This window comes from Xenopus laevis, chromosome 2L, assembly GCF_017654675.1.
Source record: "Xenopus laevis strain J_2021 chromosome 2L, Xenopus_laevis_v10.1, whole genome shotgun sequence".
Lineage (NCBI taxonomy): Eukaryota > Metazoa > Chordata > Amphibia > Anura > Pipidae > Xenopus > Xenopus laevis.
This window is the reverse complement of record NC_054373.1, coordinates 67,610,697-67,631,725: the sequence shown is the minus strand read 5'-3', so window position 1 is coordinate 67,631,725 and position 21,029 is coordinate 67,610,697. Positions and strand designations below refer to the sequence as shown.

General features: G+C 41.6%; 1 protein-coding gene across 7 annotated transcripts in view; it reads right to left on the bottom strand.

The window, feature by feature from the left end:
* dcaf6.L (DDB1 and CUL4 associated factor 6 L homeolog) overlaps positions 1 to 21,029 on the bottom strand; it is a 112,789-nt gene that overhangs the window by 54,247 nt on the left and 37,513 nt on the right. For 4 of the 7 annotated variants that reach the window (XM_018244984.2, XM_018244986.2, XM_018244987.2 and 1 more), the window contains exons 9-11: positions 18,513 to 18,606; positions 10,488 to 10,607; positions 4,326 to 4,529 (exon numbers count right to left, since the gene is read on the bottom strand). In XM_018244984.2, coding sequence (XP_018100473.1) covers positions 4,326 to 4,529; positions 10,488 to 10,607; positions 18,513 to 18,606 — 418 coding nt within the window. The remainder of the gene's footprint in view (positions 1 to 4,325; positions 4,530 to 10,487; positions 10,608 to 18,512; positions 18,607 to 21,029) is intronic. The other 3 variants (XM_018244985.2, NM_001122878.1, XM_041580948.1) reach the window with 2 other exon arrangements.

The following is a 21,029-nucleotide window of genomic DNA, read 5'->3' as shown; positions in this document are numbered from 1 at the left end:
ACACAGGCACTACTGGTAGCTCAGAATGGATGCCCTGGAATCGGAGAGCAGGCTCAGAGGTACAGGAGATCTCGTTTATGAGCAGGGGGCGGCGCTGAACTGATTCCCGCTCCCGGCAACTTTATATATATACCACTGTAGTTTCAGAACTGAACAAGGACCCCCAATAGCAGCCCATTAGCGTGCCTGTCTGTCAGGATGAATAGGTTTAGGTGTCTGACCCGCGTATAAGCCGAAGTAGAGTTTTTCAGCACATTTTGGGTGCTGAAAAACTCGGCTTATACGCGAGTATATACGGTATACCCTTAATGGGACTGCACTAGGCAAATCCATAACGGAAAGGGCCTTGGAGTCCTTGTAGATAATAAACTTGGCTGTAGCGAGCAATGCCAGTCAGCAGCAGCTGTATTAAAAGGGGAAGCAGGGTTGGACTGGGCCCTTGCCCTCATGGGCCCCCCGCCATCCCATACCCGCTCCCCTGATTAGTGATGCACTGCTGTTTGTGCATGCACCACAGCACGGGGACATACTTTAAAAGTTGGGAGGGGGGCCCCCAGCGACTGCCAGGAGGTTGCAGTCCCGATGGGCCCCCAATGGTCCAGTCCAACCCTGCATGGCAGGAAGGGGTCATTCTTCCACTGTATAGAGCACTGGTAGGCCATACAGTTCTGGTCTCCAGTGCTCAAACACAACATTATTGTATTAGAGAGGGTCCAGAGAAGGTCGACTAACCTGGTAAAAGGTATGGGAAATCTTAGCTATGAGGAAAGACTGCCCAAATTGGGGTTGTTCATGCTGGAAAAGAGGCGCTTAAGGGGTGATATGATAACTATGAAGAAATATATAAAGGGATTATATAATAATCTCTTTAATGCTTTATTTACTAGTAGGTTTTTTCAGTTGATGCAAGGTCATCCATTCCGATTAGAAGAAAGGAGTTTCCGATTAAATATTCTGTCGTTTTTTTTTTTTTTACAGTGAGAGCTGTGAAGATGTGGAATTCTCTCCTTGAATCAGTCATACAGGCTGATACATTAGATAGCTCTTAAGCTCCCCATAGACGCGACGATTCTTCTTGCCGAACGACCGATTTTAGGGAAGCCCACCAATCCTTCAAAATTATCGTGCGGTTAGTGGGTTTCGAACGATCGTACATCTTACGATTTTTCGGCCGACATCAGTCAGGAAATTGATCGGCCAGGTCAAAAAATCTTTGTCGGTCCCAGTGCAATCTGTCTGTGTTTGCAGGGCCAAGCAGGCAGCTCCCCTTTGTTTTCCTGGCAAATTGGTCTTTTTAGTTGATGGTAAATTCGTACGATCATTCTGAGAAGACCGTGGTCTCACGATCAGGATCTGATCTTTTAAAAATCTCAACATCTATGGCCAGCTTTAGAAGGGGTTGGATTGCTTTTTAGCAAGTGAGGGAATACAGGGTTATGGAAGATAGCTCATAGTACAAGTTGATCCAGGGACTAGTCCAATTGCCATTTTGGGAAGGAATTTTTTCCACTCTGAGGCAAATTGGACATGCTTCAAGTGGGTTTTTTTTGCCTTCCTCTTTTTCAACCTAACTTACTACTATGTAACATGTTTTAAGATAAGACACCAGACTAGCATCAAACAAAATGTATTTACTGACCAGCATTTGCCCCAATAATTTTAGATTTCCCTTAAAAAATATAACACCTAAAAATCACATATTCATATAGCAGCAATAGGAACATAAGACTGTTAAGACCTCCTGATTGTAATGGAACTTATAAATGAAAAAAAGAATGTGCTTTTATTGTCCTGTGTATGGCCATGATGTACTAAGTAGAAGGAACTATCTAATCTGTAGTATCTGGCAAATAACTATTTAAAATATCCCCAATAGAGTCATTAAAAAACAACAACAGCAACAAACTGCACAGGCATTGACATCCATACTGGAAAATGAACCAGTCTTACCAAAACTTTACAACACTACATTTATATTAGATCTAGCACTAAATTACAATTGCTCATTTATGCCAATGCAGAGTTACAAAATGACAGAAAGATGTGTAAAGTTGTAATTCTGCAACAGTAATAATTGGGCCCCCCAGTGGGAAGGCCCTGCTAACCTTGTTTTATGGATGACACTCACAACTAACTGCATCTGTTTAAGAGGGGGGGAAAGTATTTAAACAGGTTTTAAATTAATTTCTGTTTTCTTCTTTTGGAAATCAGTCTGAAATCAGTATGGAGTTAACTTTGGACATTATGTTACCCATACTGAAATAGATTAAGCATCACTAATTACTAATGCAAATAAACGAGTTTCAAGCTCTGGATGTGGGCAGACATTTTTGGACGCAAACATGTGCCTAATGAATGAGTGCATCAGCTTGCTCATTATCCAACTTTGAGTGATGTAAAATCAGGGGATGCACAAACCAATGTTATGTCATGCACATACAACTAGGCAGAATATAATGGAATCAATTAGTAAAAAATGCATCTCAAATGCGTGTTAAATACATACAAAAAAAACACCTGTGTGTAAGAGTCGTTTTTTTTATAGTTTATTATTTGTCTTCTTCTTCTGACTTTTTCCAACTTTCAAAGGAGGCCACTGACTCCATTAAAAAAAGAAAGTATTCCTTAAGGCTACAAATGTATTGTTATTGTGACTTTTTCTTACTCTTAGTTCTGTTCAGACCCTCCCCTAATTATATTCCAATCTCTTATTGAAATCAATGAATGGTTGCTAGGGTAATTTAGGCCCTAGCAACCAGATTGCTGAAATTGCAAACTGGAGAGCTGCTGAATAAAGGCAAAAAGTCAAAAATAGCAAATTACAATAAATGAAAACCAATTGCAAATTGTCTCAGAATATCATTCTCTACATCATACTAAAAGTTAACTCAAAGGTGAACAACCCTTTTAAGAAGATACAATATTGGAAATAACCTATAAACATTGGCCACTATACAGGGTAAAATAGGGATATTTTGTATATTCGTAATAAGCTTACCATGCTTACACATAAAAATGCCAAAGCATACAGAAAAACTTGGAACCTGAGGATTCTAAATATGGAGAACAATGCGAGAATTCTTCCCTTTTAGACTCCCAGAAAGGATATATAAATATTTAACAAATAAGTTTGTAGATGTTTATTAAAGGAGAAGGAAAGGTTAAAACTAAGTAAGCCTTATCAGAAAGGTCTCTATAAATACACCAGTAAATCCCCAAATTAATGTTGTTCTGAGTCCCCTGTCAAAAGAAACACTGCATTTTTTTCCTTACATTGTGTTCACATGGGCTTCTGTATCAGACTTCCTGCCTTCAGCTTAAACCTCATTGCCCTGGGCAAGAGCATGCCCAGTTTGCTCCTCTCCCCCCACCCCCTCCCTTCTCTGCTGTAATCTGAGCCCAGAGCAGGGAGAGACTCAGGCAGGAAGTGATGTCACACCACATTAATACTGCAGCTCCTATCCTAAACAAACAGAGAGTTTCTAGAGCTGTTTACTCAGGTATGGGAAAGCATTCTGCAGAATAAATATAGCATTCTAGCTTGCACTATTGCAGCTAATCTATTGGCAATAAAATGCCTCAGTAGCTTTCCTTCTCCTTTAACAGATGGCTTATGTTTTTTGCTCTGTTGAAAAAAAAAAAATGCCCAAAGGAAAAGATTATCTGTTCTTAACAGTTTGACAAAGTTACTGTCAAAACTACTCAAATGATTATCAATTATATTGGCTCTTAATTGATTGGCTTATTTTCATAAATATACTTACTTGTACTGTATGTCACACTGGACACATTTCACACATTGAATATTGCTCATATGTACTCTAATTATGTAATTACATATTTATTTGTTTAATTGAAACAAAAAAAAAAAAAATAGCAGCATATGTTTGACATCCTTATAGGTCCACCATACCACTGTGGTGCCTTTTGGCAGGCACCTCGCCATGAAATATATAACTCGGCATATGTGGTAATTCAGAACAGTAGAAAGGCTGCCATACTACGTGTACAAATCTCTAGCCAATCAGCCCACAGGGCTAACTGACAGAGAGAGTATAGGAGATCTGCACCATATATGGCCACCTTTACTCATGCCTGCTGTAAAATGTATGCACTAACTGTCTGTTTATGAATGTTCTAGTCTGCTATAGATATTTTTTAGTTTCTTTAAAGCAATGTGTATATACAGCAGCTAAACAAAAACAGGTACATAAGTTTTATGTTAAATATATTTGTTTTTCTATTCCAACTTAGTACAGTTTGTAAAAACACACTGAAACAAATGCCTTTCTGAAAGTCAGTGAAGTAATATATTACAAACTTACCAGCAGGGGTGCATCCTCTGTCTGATGAAGCAGAAGTTTCTAGCTGTTCAGAAGATACAGAAGTCATCAATTGACTTTCTTCTACATGTGATGAGGAAGATTGCAGATCTGAGGAGGCAGCCACCTCTGGAAGTATTTCGGATGCCTGGGTTTCCGTATGGTTTATAGACAGGGAAGCTGATGAAACAGGCTGTGAGGTTCCTGCTTCAAAAATGTGAAGAAAATAAACTAAGAGGGTATTTATTAATCACTGAATAATATCATGCACAGAGCAAGTTTACACTGCATGTTTGTTTGTTCCTCGGCTTTGGAAAAGGAACGGATATCTTCTGAAAGCTTGGCGTGATTATCATCTTAGTTACTAATCGTATCAACTTTACACCACTTGTTTCACTTGTTGACTGACTAACACAGTAATGCTTTTACCTGAAATTGCTGTATTTCTTCACACCAAAAAACCTACAAAACTAGGAACAGCCCCTTTTAAAAACCACTCATTTCATAATGGACAAGGTCATCCTTCACGTACAAATAAACTAATTATTGGCAAAAATTGATTGCCATATAATGAGTTATTATATTAGAGAGGATTTCATTCTCTGGTTCTCTAGAAAGCAATGAATGACATTTGACAGTTAATCTTCCAGTGTAAGGCCAATGGCACACAGGTCAGTTTCTCCACTGGCGTATATACACCAGTGGAGAAAAAAAAAATCTGCCACCTGAAATGCACAGGATTAACCCAACAGGACAAAGCATAAATCAGCACAGAAATGTGCTTTCTGAATCCCCTCTTTGTTGCCTGAGGCCTGAGGGGATAATCCTGTGCCTGTCAGCTCACAAACAGGTAGTAGATTGGCTTTTCTCTACTGGTGTATATACACCAGCAGAGATCCCAAGCCATGTGCCATTAGCCTAAGAACTGAAACCAGGTATTCTATACAGCTTCTCTGATCTGCTGTGTTAATATGTGCCTTTTTTCCTCATTCAACTTGAATGGCTGCTCATAAAGTTACACAGCAATTCCTTTAACCCTTTCCCTGCCAGCCGTTTTGTCCTAGATGCGAACATCTACTGCCAAGCAGTTTTTAGATATTTTGCACTCTTTCACTTTAAGGGCCTTTCCTGGGGCGGTCTTTTAGTTTACCCAGGAAAACAATATATTGTTTTTTTCAGGACAACCTGAACTTTCAAAATATGCATGCATGGTGTAATTCTACTTCTGTAAAAAAATATAGGCTTCTAAGTGTCCAATAAAATTAAAAAAATCATGTTTCACAAAGAACAATCACATATATCAGAAACATTATTTACTTTATGTATGAGAACACAGCTGATTTGGAAAGGTCTATGTCTCCTGAACGCGGCAATACCAAATATATATAGTTTTATGGAGATTTCTCACTTGTATAGATCAAAATCTACAAGCAGTACACTACCAAATTTCCAAAGCACCGCTCCCCAAACGGCATACTTCTGATTTCAAGGCCAAACATTCCACTAACAGTAGGTTTACCCTAGAAAACTACCCATTATTAGAAAGAACAGATTCTGGTGAATCAAAAATGGGTAAACATATTGTTGTACTCCAAACTACCAAGTTGCAATTGTTTCCTAAAGTTATAATGTTTTATAGAAATTGGTGAATTTTTTGAAAAATGACCTCAAAGCTTCCAATCTACAGAATCATATATCCCACACATCATTAGGTATCAATGTAAAACACCCCAAATATGAAAGCCTGGGGTCCACTGAACAGTTTGATGCCCAATATGTATAGGTGTACCCAAGCATGTGGCATATAGGGGCCCTAAAATGTAGACACCTCATTTGAGCTATCAGTTCTGTAATTCCAGATACTGCAAAATCAACACATTTGCATCGTTTTGGGGGGGGGGGTCAAAAGTAGAAAAAAGTAGGTTCACCCCAGAAACCATATATTTTCAGAAAGTACACATTCCCACGAATCTAAATTGGGTATGCATGTCTTTGTACTACAAAGTACCAAGCCGCAGACCATTCCTAAATTTGGTGATTTTGGTGACATTTCCAAAAATCACCTCAAAATTTCTACCCTGCAGCATCGTATTACCCACATACTTTTAGGTATCAAGAGAAATCACCCCAAATATGAAAGCCTAGGGTCCTCTGAACAGTTTGATGCCCAATATGTATAGGTGTACCCAAGCACGTGGCATATAGGGCCCCCAAAAGGAAGACCCCCATATAGTCTGTCATTTCAGGTACTGCAAAATCAACACATTTACATAGTTTTGGGGGGGTCAAAAGTAGAAAAAAGTATGTTCGCCCCAGAAAACCATATATTTTTGGAAATTACACATTCCCGCGAATCCAAATTGGGTATGCATGTCTTTGTACTCCAAAGTACCAAGTCGTAAGCCTTTCCTAAATTTGACGATAAAAGCAACGGTTTTTACATTTCTGAAAATCGCCTAAAAATATTGCAATTGGCCGCATTTATCTCACCCAACTTCTTACATACAATTGTAAAACACCATAAATACTGATGCCAAGGGTCTACGGAACAGTTTTGTGCCCAATATGCATTGATATCCCAAGGCAGCTGGCATGTGCGGACCCCAAATGTAAATAGTGAATATGAGTTTTCTCTACTGCCGATTCGCCTTCTGTAAACATAGACCCTTGACTTCATATTATGTGCCTCAAGACCCTCCTAACAGCAAAGACCCCCCAAAACCATATGTTTTTGGAAAGTACACATTCTGACGAAAACAACCAAGATAAAGACGTCTTTCTACAGCAAAGTACCAAACTGCAAAACTTTTCTAAACATAGAGATTTTTACATTTCTGAAAATCGCCTAAAAATGTTGGTTTGCCACATTTATCGCACACAATATTTTACGTACAAAGAAAAATCTTCCCAAATATGGACATCAGAGGTCTACTGAATAGTTTGATGCCCAATATGCATAGATTTACCAAAGTATATGGTGTGTACGGCCCCAAATGAAAAACATGCATATAAATTTTCACGCTGGCCAACTAAGCTGCTGAAAAGAGAACCCCAACTGTGCGTTATGTGCCGTAAGACCCCCAAACTGTAAAAAGACCCCAGAAAACCATATATTTTTGGAAAGCATATATTCTGACGGATCAATCTAAGTAAAATAATATACCAAAGCACCAAACAGCAAAACTATACTAAAGATACATAAGGAACAATAATGCAGGGATAAAATTGCAATAAAACCGCAAAAATTTTGCAAATCAATGAAATAACAAAATAACTGCACCGACAGTGTAATTAGTGGCCGAAATCAATTATCCAATAGTCACGCTGCTGAAATAAACAGTTTTTATGGGTAAAAAAAAACACAAATTGGTGAAAGGAAAAAGGAAAAAAAATAAAATGTGTATACACGTGTGTACACTTCCAAGAATTGTGTGACAGTGTATAAGTGTGTATATAAGAACATATAAGTGTATATAAATGCATATAAGTGCATATAAGTGTAAAATGAAAAATGTAAAAAAACTTTTTTTTTCTAAAATATGTGTGTATGTGTGTGTATAATGTAGGTAAGTGTATGTAAGTGTGTAAAATAAAGGCCACTTACCGTTTTTGGCTGATCTGAGAGCTGGAGAAGTTGTTAGAGAAGCTGGAACACGAGGTAAGCAGGAGGAAGCAGTGCAGCAAGGCAGACACGCGATTTGCTTTGTCTGCCTCTTTTAGGTCGGCCCTGCGACAATCCTGACGCAGGACCGACATGACAGCCCCCCAGCCTCGTTGCCCAGGGTGCTGTCAATGCTGCTAAACCTCTGCAGAGGCGGCTAAAGCCGCTGATGCAGAGTACAGCATGTTAAACTGCAAGCACGTTGAATGTACGTGCTTGGCAGTTAAAGCCCTTGCCTGCCAGAACGTACGGTGTACGTGCTTGGCAGGCAAAGGGTTAAAGGGATTCAACTGTTAATAGCACTCCACAAGCAAAATCAATTTTTCAAAAAGCAGTTTTTTTATATTTAAACATATACTTTTTAAGACTTGTGCTCTGATAAGCTTAGTTCTCTATTTACTGCTGCACTGAAAGTTACAATGAGCAGCTCAGTATAAAGAGGTCTTATCTGTGGACTGGTAGTTTGCTAGTCTCTCCTCTGCTCTGTAGAACTGGAAGTGACAGGAACTGCATTCATTTTCTCATTTGTAGAAAGAAATGACAAAAACCATAAATATTTCTTAATTAAAAGAATAGGATAAAAGTCAACACAAGCTCAATTGATTGAGTTGATTGTGTGATTTGTAGTCAATAATAAAATGTTTTAGCAGTATCTTCTAACTACTATTTTATGGACTAATATGGGATTGCGGTAACCCTTTACGGAGGATTGAGGCACCAACAAATCTATTCTAGCATCGGCAGAGCGAAAGAACAATCTCCCTGTTGTTCTCAATTGATTGAGCTCATGTTGCAAGAGGGTGTACACTGCACCTTTAACCACATCATACTACCTCCAACTAATTCCAACATTTCCAGACAATTAAGAGAAACAATTTAATTATATGTCACTTCACTCATCGATTTCGTCTCTATTTTTAATCTGACATATTAGCAGATTATATATACCGTATATACTCGTGTATAAGCCGACCCGCGTATAAGCCGAGGTACCTAATTTTACCTATGAAAACCAGAAAAACTTATTGACTCGCGTATAAGCCTAGACACAAATCATCAGGTGCTTGCCACCCCCTCACATTCCAGTATCCCCCTGGCACCCCCCCCTGACTTTGCCGAGATCCACAATAAACCAAGAGCACAGACCCACTACTACAACACAGTAGTAATAAAGTCTCAGGGACATACCATGACTCTTTGGGGGGATGTTTAGTAAACTGTAATGCTCAAGTGCTGGCCCTTTCTTTTACAATCCCCCCCCCAGGCATCCCCACTTACTTTGCTGAGATGAATTCCCCCTCCAGCATTTAGCGCTCTCCCTGCAGCTATTGATTCCTAATGGAATGTCCCATTCACTTGGCTTCATTCATCTCCAGCTGCAACAATATTACTTTCTATTTCGCGCAGTGTATGGGGACTGATTTGAAGGGGCGGGGCTGGGAAGCGATGACTGACGGCGCACCTCAAGCACGGGTGGGCGTGGTCGAGTTGGGTTCCTCGCTTCCTCCTGATAGGTCGGGTTCGGCGGTGGGTGGACACAGTGGAACGGTAGAGGCAGGAGCTGTGGATGTGAGAAGCGAGCGTCTGACGTCATTGCCAACCAATCGCAAGGCTCCCCCAGCCAGACTAAGCCGGCGCGAAGCAGCTGCTGGGTATTTGCATGTTGTGAGGGGATGTGGTGAGGTCCCGCCGGCAGTGTGTGCAAAGGGCTTGTACTCCTCGTGTGTCGTGTGTAGGCGCAAAGTCACTAAGCGCCGAACGCTGGTGCGCACTGCAGCCGCTACCTGAGCCTAGCGCGTATTCACTTCCTGCTCCTCCCCTCCCACTTATTGTTATACCTCCCACAGACCGCGACGCCTCCTAGCGCTGTTCTCTCCTCGCTGCTCTTCCGGCTACTTCATGTGGGATTCATCAGCAGCTGACCCGCGTATAAGCCGAGGTTATACGCGAGTATATACGGTACTCACTTGTATCTGTATTAAACCATGGCTGTGAATAAGCTTTCCCTGACAGCAGCCCTATAGAGTTAAAGCTGTTGTACCCAACTTAACGCTGAATGTCTCTGTTCTGGCCCACCTCTTGCACTTAACCACTATTTAAGATTTGTACAATGCATTCCCTGAGATGCATGGTGCACATTTCTACCTTTTAAGCATTTTAAACTATATCTGTGCAATAAGCTTTACAATAAAAAAATCCTATATACAATTAAAGCTTTCACTGTCAGCTCTCTCAAACCCACTCACCAGATCACATTATAAATGCCACCAGGCCTCCTTCTCTTACAGGGGATCTATAGCGAAAATGAAAATTTAATTTACGCTTTCTAAAATAATCAATTAAAATTCTGAACCATTTATGAAATAATCAAGTTCCTCTTCAGTATCTCCCTCTAAGCAAACTATAATTAATCTATAGTTAAGATTTGTTCAAGGTCCCAGTGCGCATTCTAAATTGTGAATAATATTGTTTTAATGTACCTTCAATGCAAGTTGAACACATACCTCTATTTTGCGGTCGGACTTGTCTTCTGCTGCTCTGTGCAACTTCACTTGCCTCTTCAAACCACCTTGAGAGCATGTCAGACATTCTTTGCATTAGTGATGCATTGGTGCTTTGATCTCCTAAAAAGATACATATGTACATAGCTTCTTCTTACTTTAAAATATAAACATTTTACACAGTTAGGCTATTGCTGCTCTTATGTAGTCCCTGCTTGCATCCTTAATTTAAACTAAAACATAACATTGGTTTTTAAATATTAAAGTATTAAACTTTTTGGGGATTTGGCCAAAAGGTTTAAAATACCAGGGACAAGTAAGCCAAAAATAAAAATTTTAAGATAACCTTAAAAGATCTTAAACAGCTCCCAGAAAGACATAGGTCAAAGATAAAAGGAGCACATAAAAGAAATGAGGGCAGAGCTTCACACTAGATCAGGAACTAGCAGATATTGTTATTTAGAAAAGACATGAGACTGAATGCAGATTTAAAAAAAAAAATTAGGCTTACTTATTATTTACAGATAAATGCCAACAGATTTATCTTAGTCAGAAAGTTAAGCTGGCCATAGATGTTGAGATTTTTAAAAGATCCGATCCTCATTGTGAGACCACGATTTTCTCGGAATGATCGTACAATCGTACGAATTGACCACCAACTAAAAAGACCAGTTTGCCAGGAAAACAAAGGGGAGCTGCCTGCTTGGTCCTGCAAACATAGATAGATTGCACTCGGACCGACAAAGATTTTTTAACCTGCCTGATCAATTTCCTGACAGATGTCGGTCGAAAAATCGTAAGATGTACGATCGTTCGAATCCCACTAACCGCACGATAATTTCTACGGATTGGTCGGACTTCGCTAAAATCGTTCGTTCGGCAAGAAGAATCGTCGAGTCTATGGGGAGCTTAAGTTTTGAACTTGGTAGGCCAGACAGAGCTAAACCTTATGGTGCCAGAGGCTGCCGCCTGCGGGTTTACAGCGGGTCCGGCTCTCTGTTGCCATCTGGACCGCTTTGCCGCTTGGGGCCGGAAACCAGGGACTTGAGCTGGACCGCGGCCCGACGCTGCGCACAGACGTGAGCTGCAATCCTCTGAGACGGAGCTGCGCCAGTACATCCCAAGGCGCTGTTTCATGAGGACGACATTTTCAGCAGGGAGCTGACTTATTTCTACGACCTGGGCCGCTCCGGTAAGCAGTACTGGCGCATTCCCTGTCCCTGGGGGCCGACATCTCCTATTAACGGAGGCGTTCCACGCTGGAACGCATGTATTAGACACAGCAGCGCAGCAATCACTGAAGCCTGGCGACGCAGGGCGCCATAGTGGGCAGTCACTTCACATTGCCAGTCCTTGAGCTGCTCTCCAACTGGGGGAACTGCTTTTATACCACCGTGGCCCCACCATTGAAGTACCGCAAGCGCTCCTCTGTAGGACTGTACTGTTACCCCTAATACATAAGTGGAGTGGTTTTGGGACTGTGAACTGTGTTATTCTTTGCTCCCTGTTGCCTTCTGTGTGCTGCACAAGTGATGGGCCTGTACACCTAATTGTTAACGGTGCCCCTCTCTCAAGACCCTGATATAACAGGACTGTTTGTTCTACTGTTCTCATGCTGAATTCACAGGTTACAGTTCTGAGAGCTCCGTGGTGTTATTGATCCTGATAATATACTAATCGGCTAACTGTCTGCTCCTTTCTGTGTGGTGCGTACTCCTTCACACGCTTATTATGCGTAGCAGCAGAGCACCGAAAAAGCCCGGTGAAACGTCGCAGAAGATGGACCAGTTTGTGAGGCGCTCTGGCCATGATGGCGCTGCACCCTCCTCCCCTTCTTCCGTAACGGTTGAGGATAATCCGGAGACGGCATTTGCGCCAATTCTTGCTGCAATAGCGACTTGTCAAACCACACTTACTACACACATAGAGGAGGTTAAAATTGACCTATCTCTGATCAAGGTGGATTTGCAGGCTGTGAGAGAGCGAACGACGGCTGTGGAGGCCAGGGTCAGTGCTCGAGGATATGTGTGCACCAGTTCCAGCACAGCTTACTGATTTACAGCAGCAACTTAAGCAGCAGGCCTCTCTCTTAGATGACTATGAGAACCGCCAACGTCGTAACAATGTGCGGGTTGTTGGGCTTCCAGAGGGCGCGGAAGGCAATTCACCTACTGATTTTGCTGAACGATGGCTCAGGCAACTACTGCCCAATGCACCCTTCACCGCACATTATACAGTGGAGCGGGCACATCGCGTCCCAGGTCGTCCTAGACCTCCGGGTGCTCCCCCGCGCTCCTTTCTCATAAGGCTGCTTCACTTTCGCGATAGAGATGCGGCTCTCTCCGAAGCAAGGGCGAAAGGCCAGCTGGTGCATGCTGGGGCCACTGTATCGTTGTACCCTGACTACTCCACTCATCTGCAGAAACAGCGCAGTACCTTTACTGGTGTGAAGCGGCAGTTACGGGACTTGAAGTTGGTTTATGCCATGCTGTACCCGGCTAAACTCAAGGTCATTGACGCTAACAAATCTCACTTTTTCAACACTCCTGAAGAAGCATTGACCTGGATTGAAGCACGTTCCGGCAGGAGTCCCAGGCCCTAATGGTTCTTTCGTAAGCCTCTTCTTCAAGCGTATTTGATCTGTTGCTCATTGTTTCATTTTCCTTGCTCTGTTAAGCAGTGAGGAGCGTCATTTACGCATAACCTTTCAATGTAATCCCTATTGCAGAATGTAGCTATCGGAGCAAGTGTTCATTTTTTGTTGCTTTCCACACAGTAGTTGGTGCTTCTGTATGTTCTGGCAGTGCCATCTGATCCTGTCAATTACAGTGCGGTGGCTATTTCGATGACCGGCACAGTGCCTTCTGCTAGGCACCTGGACACATGTAGGTGCTGCCCTTAACCTTACTTGGGCACTGACGTTTGCCTTGGAACTTATTGTATACCAATGCTATCTGTATGTACCTTGATATATTTTTCTTGGAACTCCATGCCTACTTTTAGTTCTGCGGATTACTTTTTCATTATCCTGTGACCCGTTGACCTGTCACCACGGAAGCTCTTTGGCCACAACAAGATTTGGAGTTAGCCTGTTGAGGGCTACCAATCTCCCCAGTCGATATTATGTTTGGGAAACTAAGCCCGCCAGTTTGTGAGGGTTGGGCAGGGTGGGGGGTTGTTGGGTTGGGGTTTTATTTTTGTGTGAGTTGTTTTAACTATGTCTTTTTTCCCTTCCTTCAGTCTTTTTTTCCTTCTTCTCTTTCCTTCGCTGGCTGGATAACAATCTGTGTATATGGTGAGTTCATGAGTCGTAGGGTGTCCGGAATCCTGGTGTATGTTCATTGTCAAGTCAGTACCCATCCCCTTTTGCACAATACCTCATGGCTACGGTTAAGTTAGTATCTTGGAATGTTCGGGGCCTCAATGATAAGGTGAAGCGGGCATTAGTTTTCAACTATGTGAAGTCTTATACCCCCCACATTCTCCTACTTCAGGAGACCCATTTGGTTGGGAACCGGGTCCTGGCTCTTCGAAAACCATGGGTGGCTTATGTTCATCATACTACATATTCCACTTATGCCAGGGGCACATCGGTCCTAGTTAGGAAAGGTTTCCCATTTGACCTCTTGGAGGTGCGTTCGGACAGAGCGGGCAGATATCAAGTATTGGCGTGTGTTATAGCTGGCTTTCCCATCCTCATAGCTAATATTTACATCCCTCCCCCTTTCACAGAGACAGTGCTTCATGACCTGTATCAGACACTGTTGCAGTTGCCCCCAGCCCCGGTGTGTATCATGGGTGACTTTAATAGTTGCTGCAATCCTCTATTAGATAGATTATCCGCCCCGTCGGCAACCACCTCTAAGCTTGCGGATTGGGCCCAGGCGTACAATTTGGTTGATGTGTGGCGCTGGAAATATCCTGAGCGCAGACAATTCTCCTGTTATTCCAACTCCTATCAGTCGTTGTCCCGCATAGACCTGGCACTGGTTACTCCGGATCTACTCCCCAAAGTTAGAGAGATTGGGTATTTACCACGGGGAATCTCAGACCATGCCCCTTTGCTTCTTTCGTTGGATCTCCTCTCAGACCCCGCACATAAGACTTGGAGGCTGAGTCCTTACTGGCTGCAGGTCCCTAGTGTGGTCGGGGAATCCACTGACTCTGTTGCGCAGTATTGGAGTGTGAATCATGGTTCTGTGGATCCCTCGACTACCTGGGAGGCTTTTAAGGCAGTCTCTCGTGGTACCCTGATGGCTGCAGTCGCCAGGGCTAGAAACACTACTAAAGAGAATCTACAACTCCTAGAATCGGCAGTTACCCAAACTGAATCTGTATATATTGACAATCCCACGCCACAGACGCATGGGGAATTTGCTGCTGCTCTTCGGCGTCTCAATTTGCATAGGATAGAACTGACTAAAAAGCAACTTCTACATGCCACCAGTACTATGTTTGCATATGGTGATAAAAATGGCAAACCCTTAGCTTTCCTGGCCAATCCCCCTAATGGTACTTCTGCTGTTCCCAGGATACTATCCTCCACAGGGGAAATGTTGACTTCCCCGTCCGACATAGCCTTGGAATTCAGTAAATTTTACTCCTCTCTCTACACCTCTACTGCGCATTACTCTAATGATGATCTTCAAGATTATCTTAATGGGATTCCCATTCCAAATATTTCACCTCAGCAGGCGAAGTACATGGACTCCCCGATTTCTCCTCTTGAGATTGCAGAGGCCATACTATCCTTCCCCTCCGGCAAATCCCCAGGCGCGGATGGCTTTGTTATAGAATGGTACCGTACTCATTTACGTGAGATAGTCCCCAAATTGCATGAAACCCTGATGTATGCCTTTGAAAGTTTCTCTCTCCCTAAAACGTTCTCGGACGCGACAATTGTTGTAATCCCCAAACCAGGGAAGGACCCCACGCTGTGTTCCTCTTATAGACCAATCTCACTGCTCAACATGGAAGTTAAAATTCTTGCAAAAATCTTAGCTAAGCGTCTTGTTAAAGTGGTAACTACGGTGGTGGAACCAGATCAGACCGGCTTTATGCCTTCTAAATCAACCAGCTTTAACCTGAGACGTTTGTTTCTTAACTTACAACTAAGTCATGAAAATGTGGGTTCCAGGCTGGTGGTTTCGTTAGACACGGCTAAGGCATTTGACTCAGTGGAATGGCCCTATTTATGGGAGGTAGTGACTAGAATGGGATTTGGCCCTTCCTTTATAAAATGGCTTAAGTTGATGTACACTGAACCAAAGGCATCCGTCAGGGTTAATGGCATTACTTCTATTCCATTTTGCCTTACCAGAGGTACTCGTCAGGGGTGCCCCCTCTCCCCGCTCATATTTGCGTTGGCGATTGAACCCATGGCCATAGCAATTAGGCAATCTCCGGGGGTCCGGGGTTTCCTCTACAAACGATTGAAGAGAAGATCTCATTATATGCAGATGATACGCTCCTATACTTAGCAGACCCACATGAATCACTCACTTCTGTGCTTGGGATTGTCAAAAACTTTGGTTCGTTCTCGGGCCTCCAAATTAACTGGGACAAGTCTATACTATTCCCCCTTGACGGACAACTCCCGATAGAGATGGCCCCGGACTGTAACCTTAAAGTGGCAGACAATTTTAAGTACCTAGGGATAACGGTGCATAAAGATCCGACATTGTTTTTGCAGCATAACTTATACCCCTTACATCGTAAATTTAGGGAAACGCTTGCACACTGGACCAAACTCCCTCTCACGCTACTTGGGAGAATTAATATTTGCAAAATGATTTATCTTCCTAAATTTCTTTATATACTGAGTAATACCCCCTGCCACGTACCCAAGAAAGCGTTACTTGATATAGATTGCACACAATCTGAATTTATCTGGGGGAACAAAACGCCCACACTGTCCAGAGCCACCCTTAATGCTCCACAGGATCAGCTAGGACTGACCTCTCCCAATTATGAACTATACTATCTTGCCTCCCAGGCCTCGCATGCAGCTGGTTGGAAAGTGTTTGACGCTGATAACCAGGCATCCATAATTGAGGCGTTGTATCTTACCTCTGTGGAAAGTTTGCATAATGCTTTATATAGAACACGAAAGGATCTTGGCCCTTTATTGCCTGTAATGGATGCCGCTAAGAGAGCCTGGGATGCAAGTGTGCAAATCACAAAAGCTGATACCTCTCTGTCTCCGGACTCGCCTTTATGGGGTAATAGTAACTATTCACACCTAGCCGCCTTCTCGGAAGTGGGGACGTGGACTAAATTTGGTCTGAAGCGGCTATCGCAAGTATACACAGATGGGACCCTTCACACGCTCCCTCAATTGCGCCAGATCCTCTCTCTGCCCGACCTGTCCGAATTCCGATACAACCAAATTAGCCATCTTTGCTCGGCGCAGTTCCCAACCCCCCCCCCCCCCCGCTTGTACAATGTACAGGGATAGAACAATTGATAACTCAGCCCACTAAGATCAAGCTCTTATCTAATACCTATAAGCACTTAATTTCCAATAGATATGATCCCAGACCCAGGGTGAAATTTAAGTGGGAGAGTAGTGGGGTTCGTGTTGACCCGGATGATTGGGAAGAAATCATAGACAATTTATATCTGCCGTTGGTGAGTGTGAGGGATAGGCTTATACAGTTTAGGATTATACATCAAACTTACCTCACCCCCCAGAAACTATTTACAATGGGAAGAGTAGCCTCGCCTAGCTGCCCAAGATGTGGAGCTCCTGTTGCTACTTTTATACATCTACTGTGGGATTGCCCCGTGATACTTAGATACTGGAGGGCAATCGTGAACTTCATGGCTACCGAACTGGAGCTTCCCCAGATACTTAACCCGGCTACCTGTCTTTTGGGTCTTCTTGACTCCGTGGTTCCTAGGGTACGCACTAGATGTCTGATGCGGTTGCTTTTCTTTTACGCAAAAAAATTTGTTGCCCTCCACTGGATGGGCCCTTCGCCACCGACTCTGAATAGATGGATTGGACTGATTAATTCGCAATTGGAACTGTATAAGCTCACATACTTAGCACGTGGATGTCCTAGAAATTCGAGAATATTTGGAACCCATGGCTTGAGTCACCAGCCACCTCGACCGACCACTGATTTCAGCCACATCTCTTTTCCCCTCTCCTTTCTTTTTCCCTTCTTTTCTACCTAGCTTTCTTTTCTTCTAATTTTTTTTTTTTTTTTTTGTTCTGTTGTAAAACGCAATAAAAATCAACCTTTAAAAAAAAAAAAAAAAAACCTTATGGTGCCAAAACGTATGTGTCTCTGCAAAATGTAACACAATTGGGCATTAACTGATAGTTAATTGTATATAGCAAATTCTAAAACAAAACTACACAATGATAAAAAAAAAAAAAAAGATACCCTATTTACATATATGATTCCTCTTGCATATATTACAATTAAAGGCTACAGGTTAAGGTCTTCTTTACTAAAATATCACTTAGCTAAAGCACTTAAGCTTTAATGTAATTGAATATCTTGCATACAGTTACAGTATACAGTTTATATGCTACTATTAGCATATGTCTGGAACAGTGGAAGGGGGGGGGGCTCAGCCTGAAGGTCATAGGGTGAAATTTGGGGAAACTATTTAGTTTTGTAGATACAACGAAAAGCACATCTTAAAGATGAATTAGGGTAATGTTTGTGGCGTACTAACTCAATGTCCTAGATATTTTTGTAACTATGGCTGCATGACTGATGCAATGTTTTCCTATAACAGTAACTCAAGTGGGACTTGAATTGAAAGACTGCCACTGCAATCATGTCATGTAACAGACTGTCGACAACAGTCAGATCAAATTACTTTTCATCAGATGATGCTTTTTTTAAATTTTGCTCACATGAATATACAAATAAACGTCTGGATTTAGTTAGGTAATTTTGGATTCTGCCACACACCAAATGGTCAAAAGACGATGTATTAAGAGCTTCCTAATCGTTTATAGGCAGTATGAATTGTTCTACAAATAACATGATAAAATAAAGAGTATACCATCTCTTTCACGTTCACTTTCAGGTCTTGCCCTTGGACCTGTATCAGACCAATCTCCTCGAAGTCTTAGGCGTTTAACAGGGGGTTGCCTTACCTAGTAAAAAAAAAAAAATCAATAATTTTGCATTAAAGGGTTAATAATAACTAATCCCAATACGTTTAATTTACTTCACATGGAAAAATAACTGTAAAGAATTTAAACAGTATAACATTAAATACAGCAGCACTCCGTGCACCAGACACTCCAACAAGTGGTACTTTTATTGACTTTATTACATTGTAAAGAATTTAAAGGGACAGTTTTACCAAAAAATAAAATGGAGAGCAAATACAATATACTATTACTCTGCATTGCTGCTACAAAGAAGTGTATCTTATATTAACAGTAGAGGCTGCATGTCCTAGTCTGCATTGAAGTTAGCAGTTATATATGATCTAGAAGACAAATACCTTAGCACATTAGTGATGAAAGGCTCAAAAGGCATTCATTGCTTTGTTTACAATGTCCAGCGGGGTATAAACACTGTCATTGTTCCCTCACTGCTTTATAGCTTTATAATCCTTTATAGGTGCCCAACAACTCACACTTAGAATACTTTGCATCAGCTTGGCGTAATGACACAGGCTGATCACCCATCGCTGTATGGAGACCACTCATACCATTTTGCTACATCTGGCTTAGATACTACATTCAGCTTGCACTAGCATTCTATCACACTAGCATCAAAGCCCTGTCTAGCTCAGTCATGCACCAAGCACCCATTAGATGAAAATGTTATTGGTAATTAGAAAATGGAGTGCACCCTGCTATACACCTCATATATCTCATTGTATATTATCTGAACATGTCTGGTAAATACTAAAGTTGATTTTATGATACAGGCAGTTATTTATTTCCCACACAAGTCCAGCAGTTCTTTGTTAAACACAACTGTTTATCATGGCAATACTGGGAACACCTGTATGAGACATTACTAGGCAAATGATAAAGGATACAGATATCTGCAAAAATTACTGTTCTATACATTCTGAAATTGCCTCCTTAGAATAGATCTTAACCCTTTAAGTGCCAGCAGAATTTCACATTTTGGTTACGCGAAATGCCAGCCGTTTTTGAAACATTTTCTGCTCTCTCACTTTAGGGGCATTTTCTGAGGGGAAACCTATAGTTTACCTAGGAAAACTATACATTGTTTTTTTCGGTACAAACTGAGCTTTCTAAATCTGCCTGAGTTTTCATGTATTTCCACCTGTGCAAAAAAATTTATAGTGCTAAATACCAAAAAAAAATGAAAAATTACCATTTTTCATCGTATATCAATTTATACCAATTTTTTTTTTAATTTTACGGATGAAAATTCAACTGATTTGGAAAGCCTTATGTCTCTCGAACATGCCAATATCAGATATGTATAGTTTTAGGGAGATTTAGGACCTCTGTACAGCAAAAACTCCCTGCAGTATATTACCGAATTTTGAAAGCACTAAGGCAGAAAATGGCATGCTTTAGATTCCAAGGCAAAAAATCCTGAAACCGTAGGTTTACCCCAGAAAACCAAATATTTTTGAAAAGTACACATTCTGCCGATTACAAAATGGGTAACTATGTCTCTCTACTCCCAACTACCAAACATAAAAGCTTGTCTGAACATAGCGGTTTTTCTAAAAAAAATACGAAATTCTGAAAAATCACTTCAAAAGGTTTTATTTGGCTGCTCTGCATATCCCAAACTATATTAGGTACCAAGAAAAAGCACCTGAAATATGATTGCCAGGGGTCCACTGAACAGTTTGGTACCCATTATGCATAGGTTTACCAAAGTATCTGGCATTTAGAGACACCAATATGAAGTTAGCACATCCAAATTGTTCAGGACTTTACTTCAGCTACTGAAAAATCAACACATTGACTGCATTTTTTGTGGGGTAAAAACACAAATATATGTTTACCCCCCAAACCCATATATTTTTGGAAAGTACACATTCTACAGAATCTAAAATGGGTACCCATGCCTTTCTGCTCCAAACTACTGAGTCGCAAGGCTTTCCCAAAATTGGCGGTTTTGGTGAAATATCTGAAAGTTGCCTCAAAGCTTCAACTTCCCAGCACCATATCACCCATGTATCATTACGTACCAAGAAAAAGCACCCTAAATATGATTGCCAGGGTTCCTCCGAACAGTTCGGTGGCCATTATTCATAGGTTTACCAAAGTAACTGGCATTTAGAGGCCCCAAAATGAAGTTAGCGCATACAAATAGTCCTGTGGGTAACTACAGCTAATGAAAAATCAACACATTGACTGCATTTTTTGTGAGGTAAAAACACAGAAATATATGTTTAACCCCCAAACCCATATGTTTTTGGAAAGTACACATTCTACAGAATCTAAAATGGGCAACCATGCCTTTCTGCTCCAAACTACTGAGTCGCAAGGCTTTCCCAAAATTGTCGGTTTTGGTGAAATATCTGAAAATTGCCTCAAAGCTTCAACTTCCCAGCACCATATCACCCATG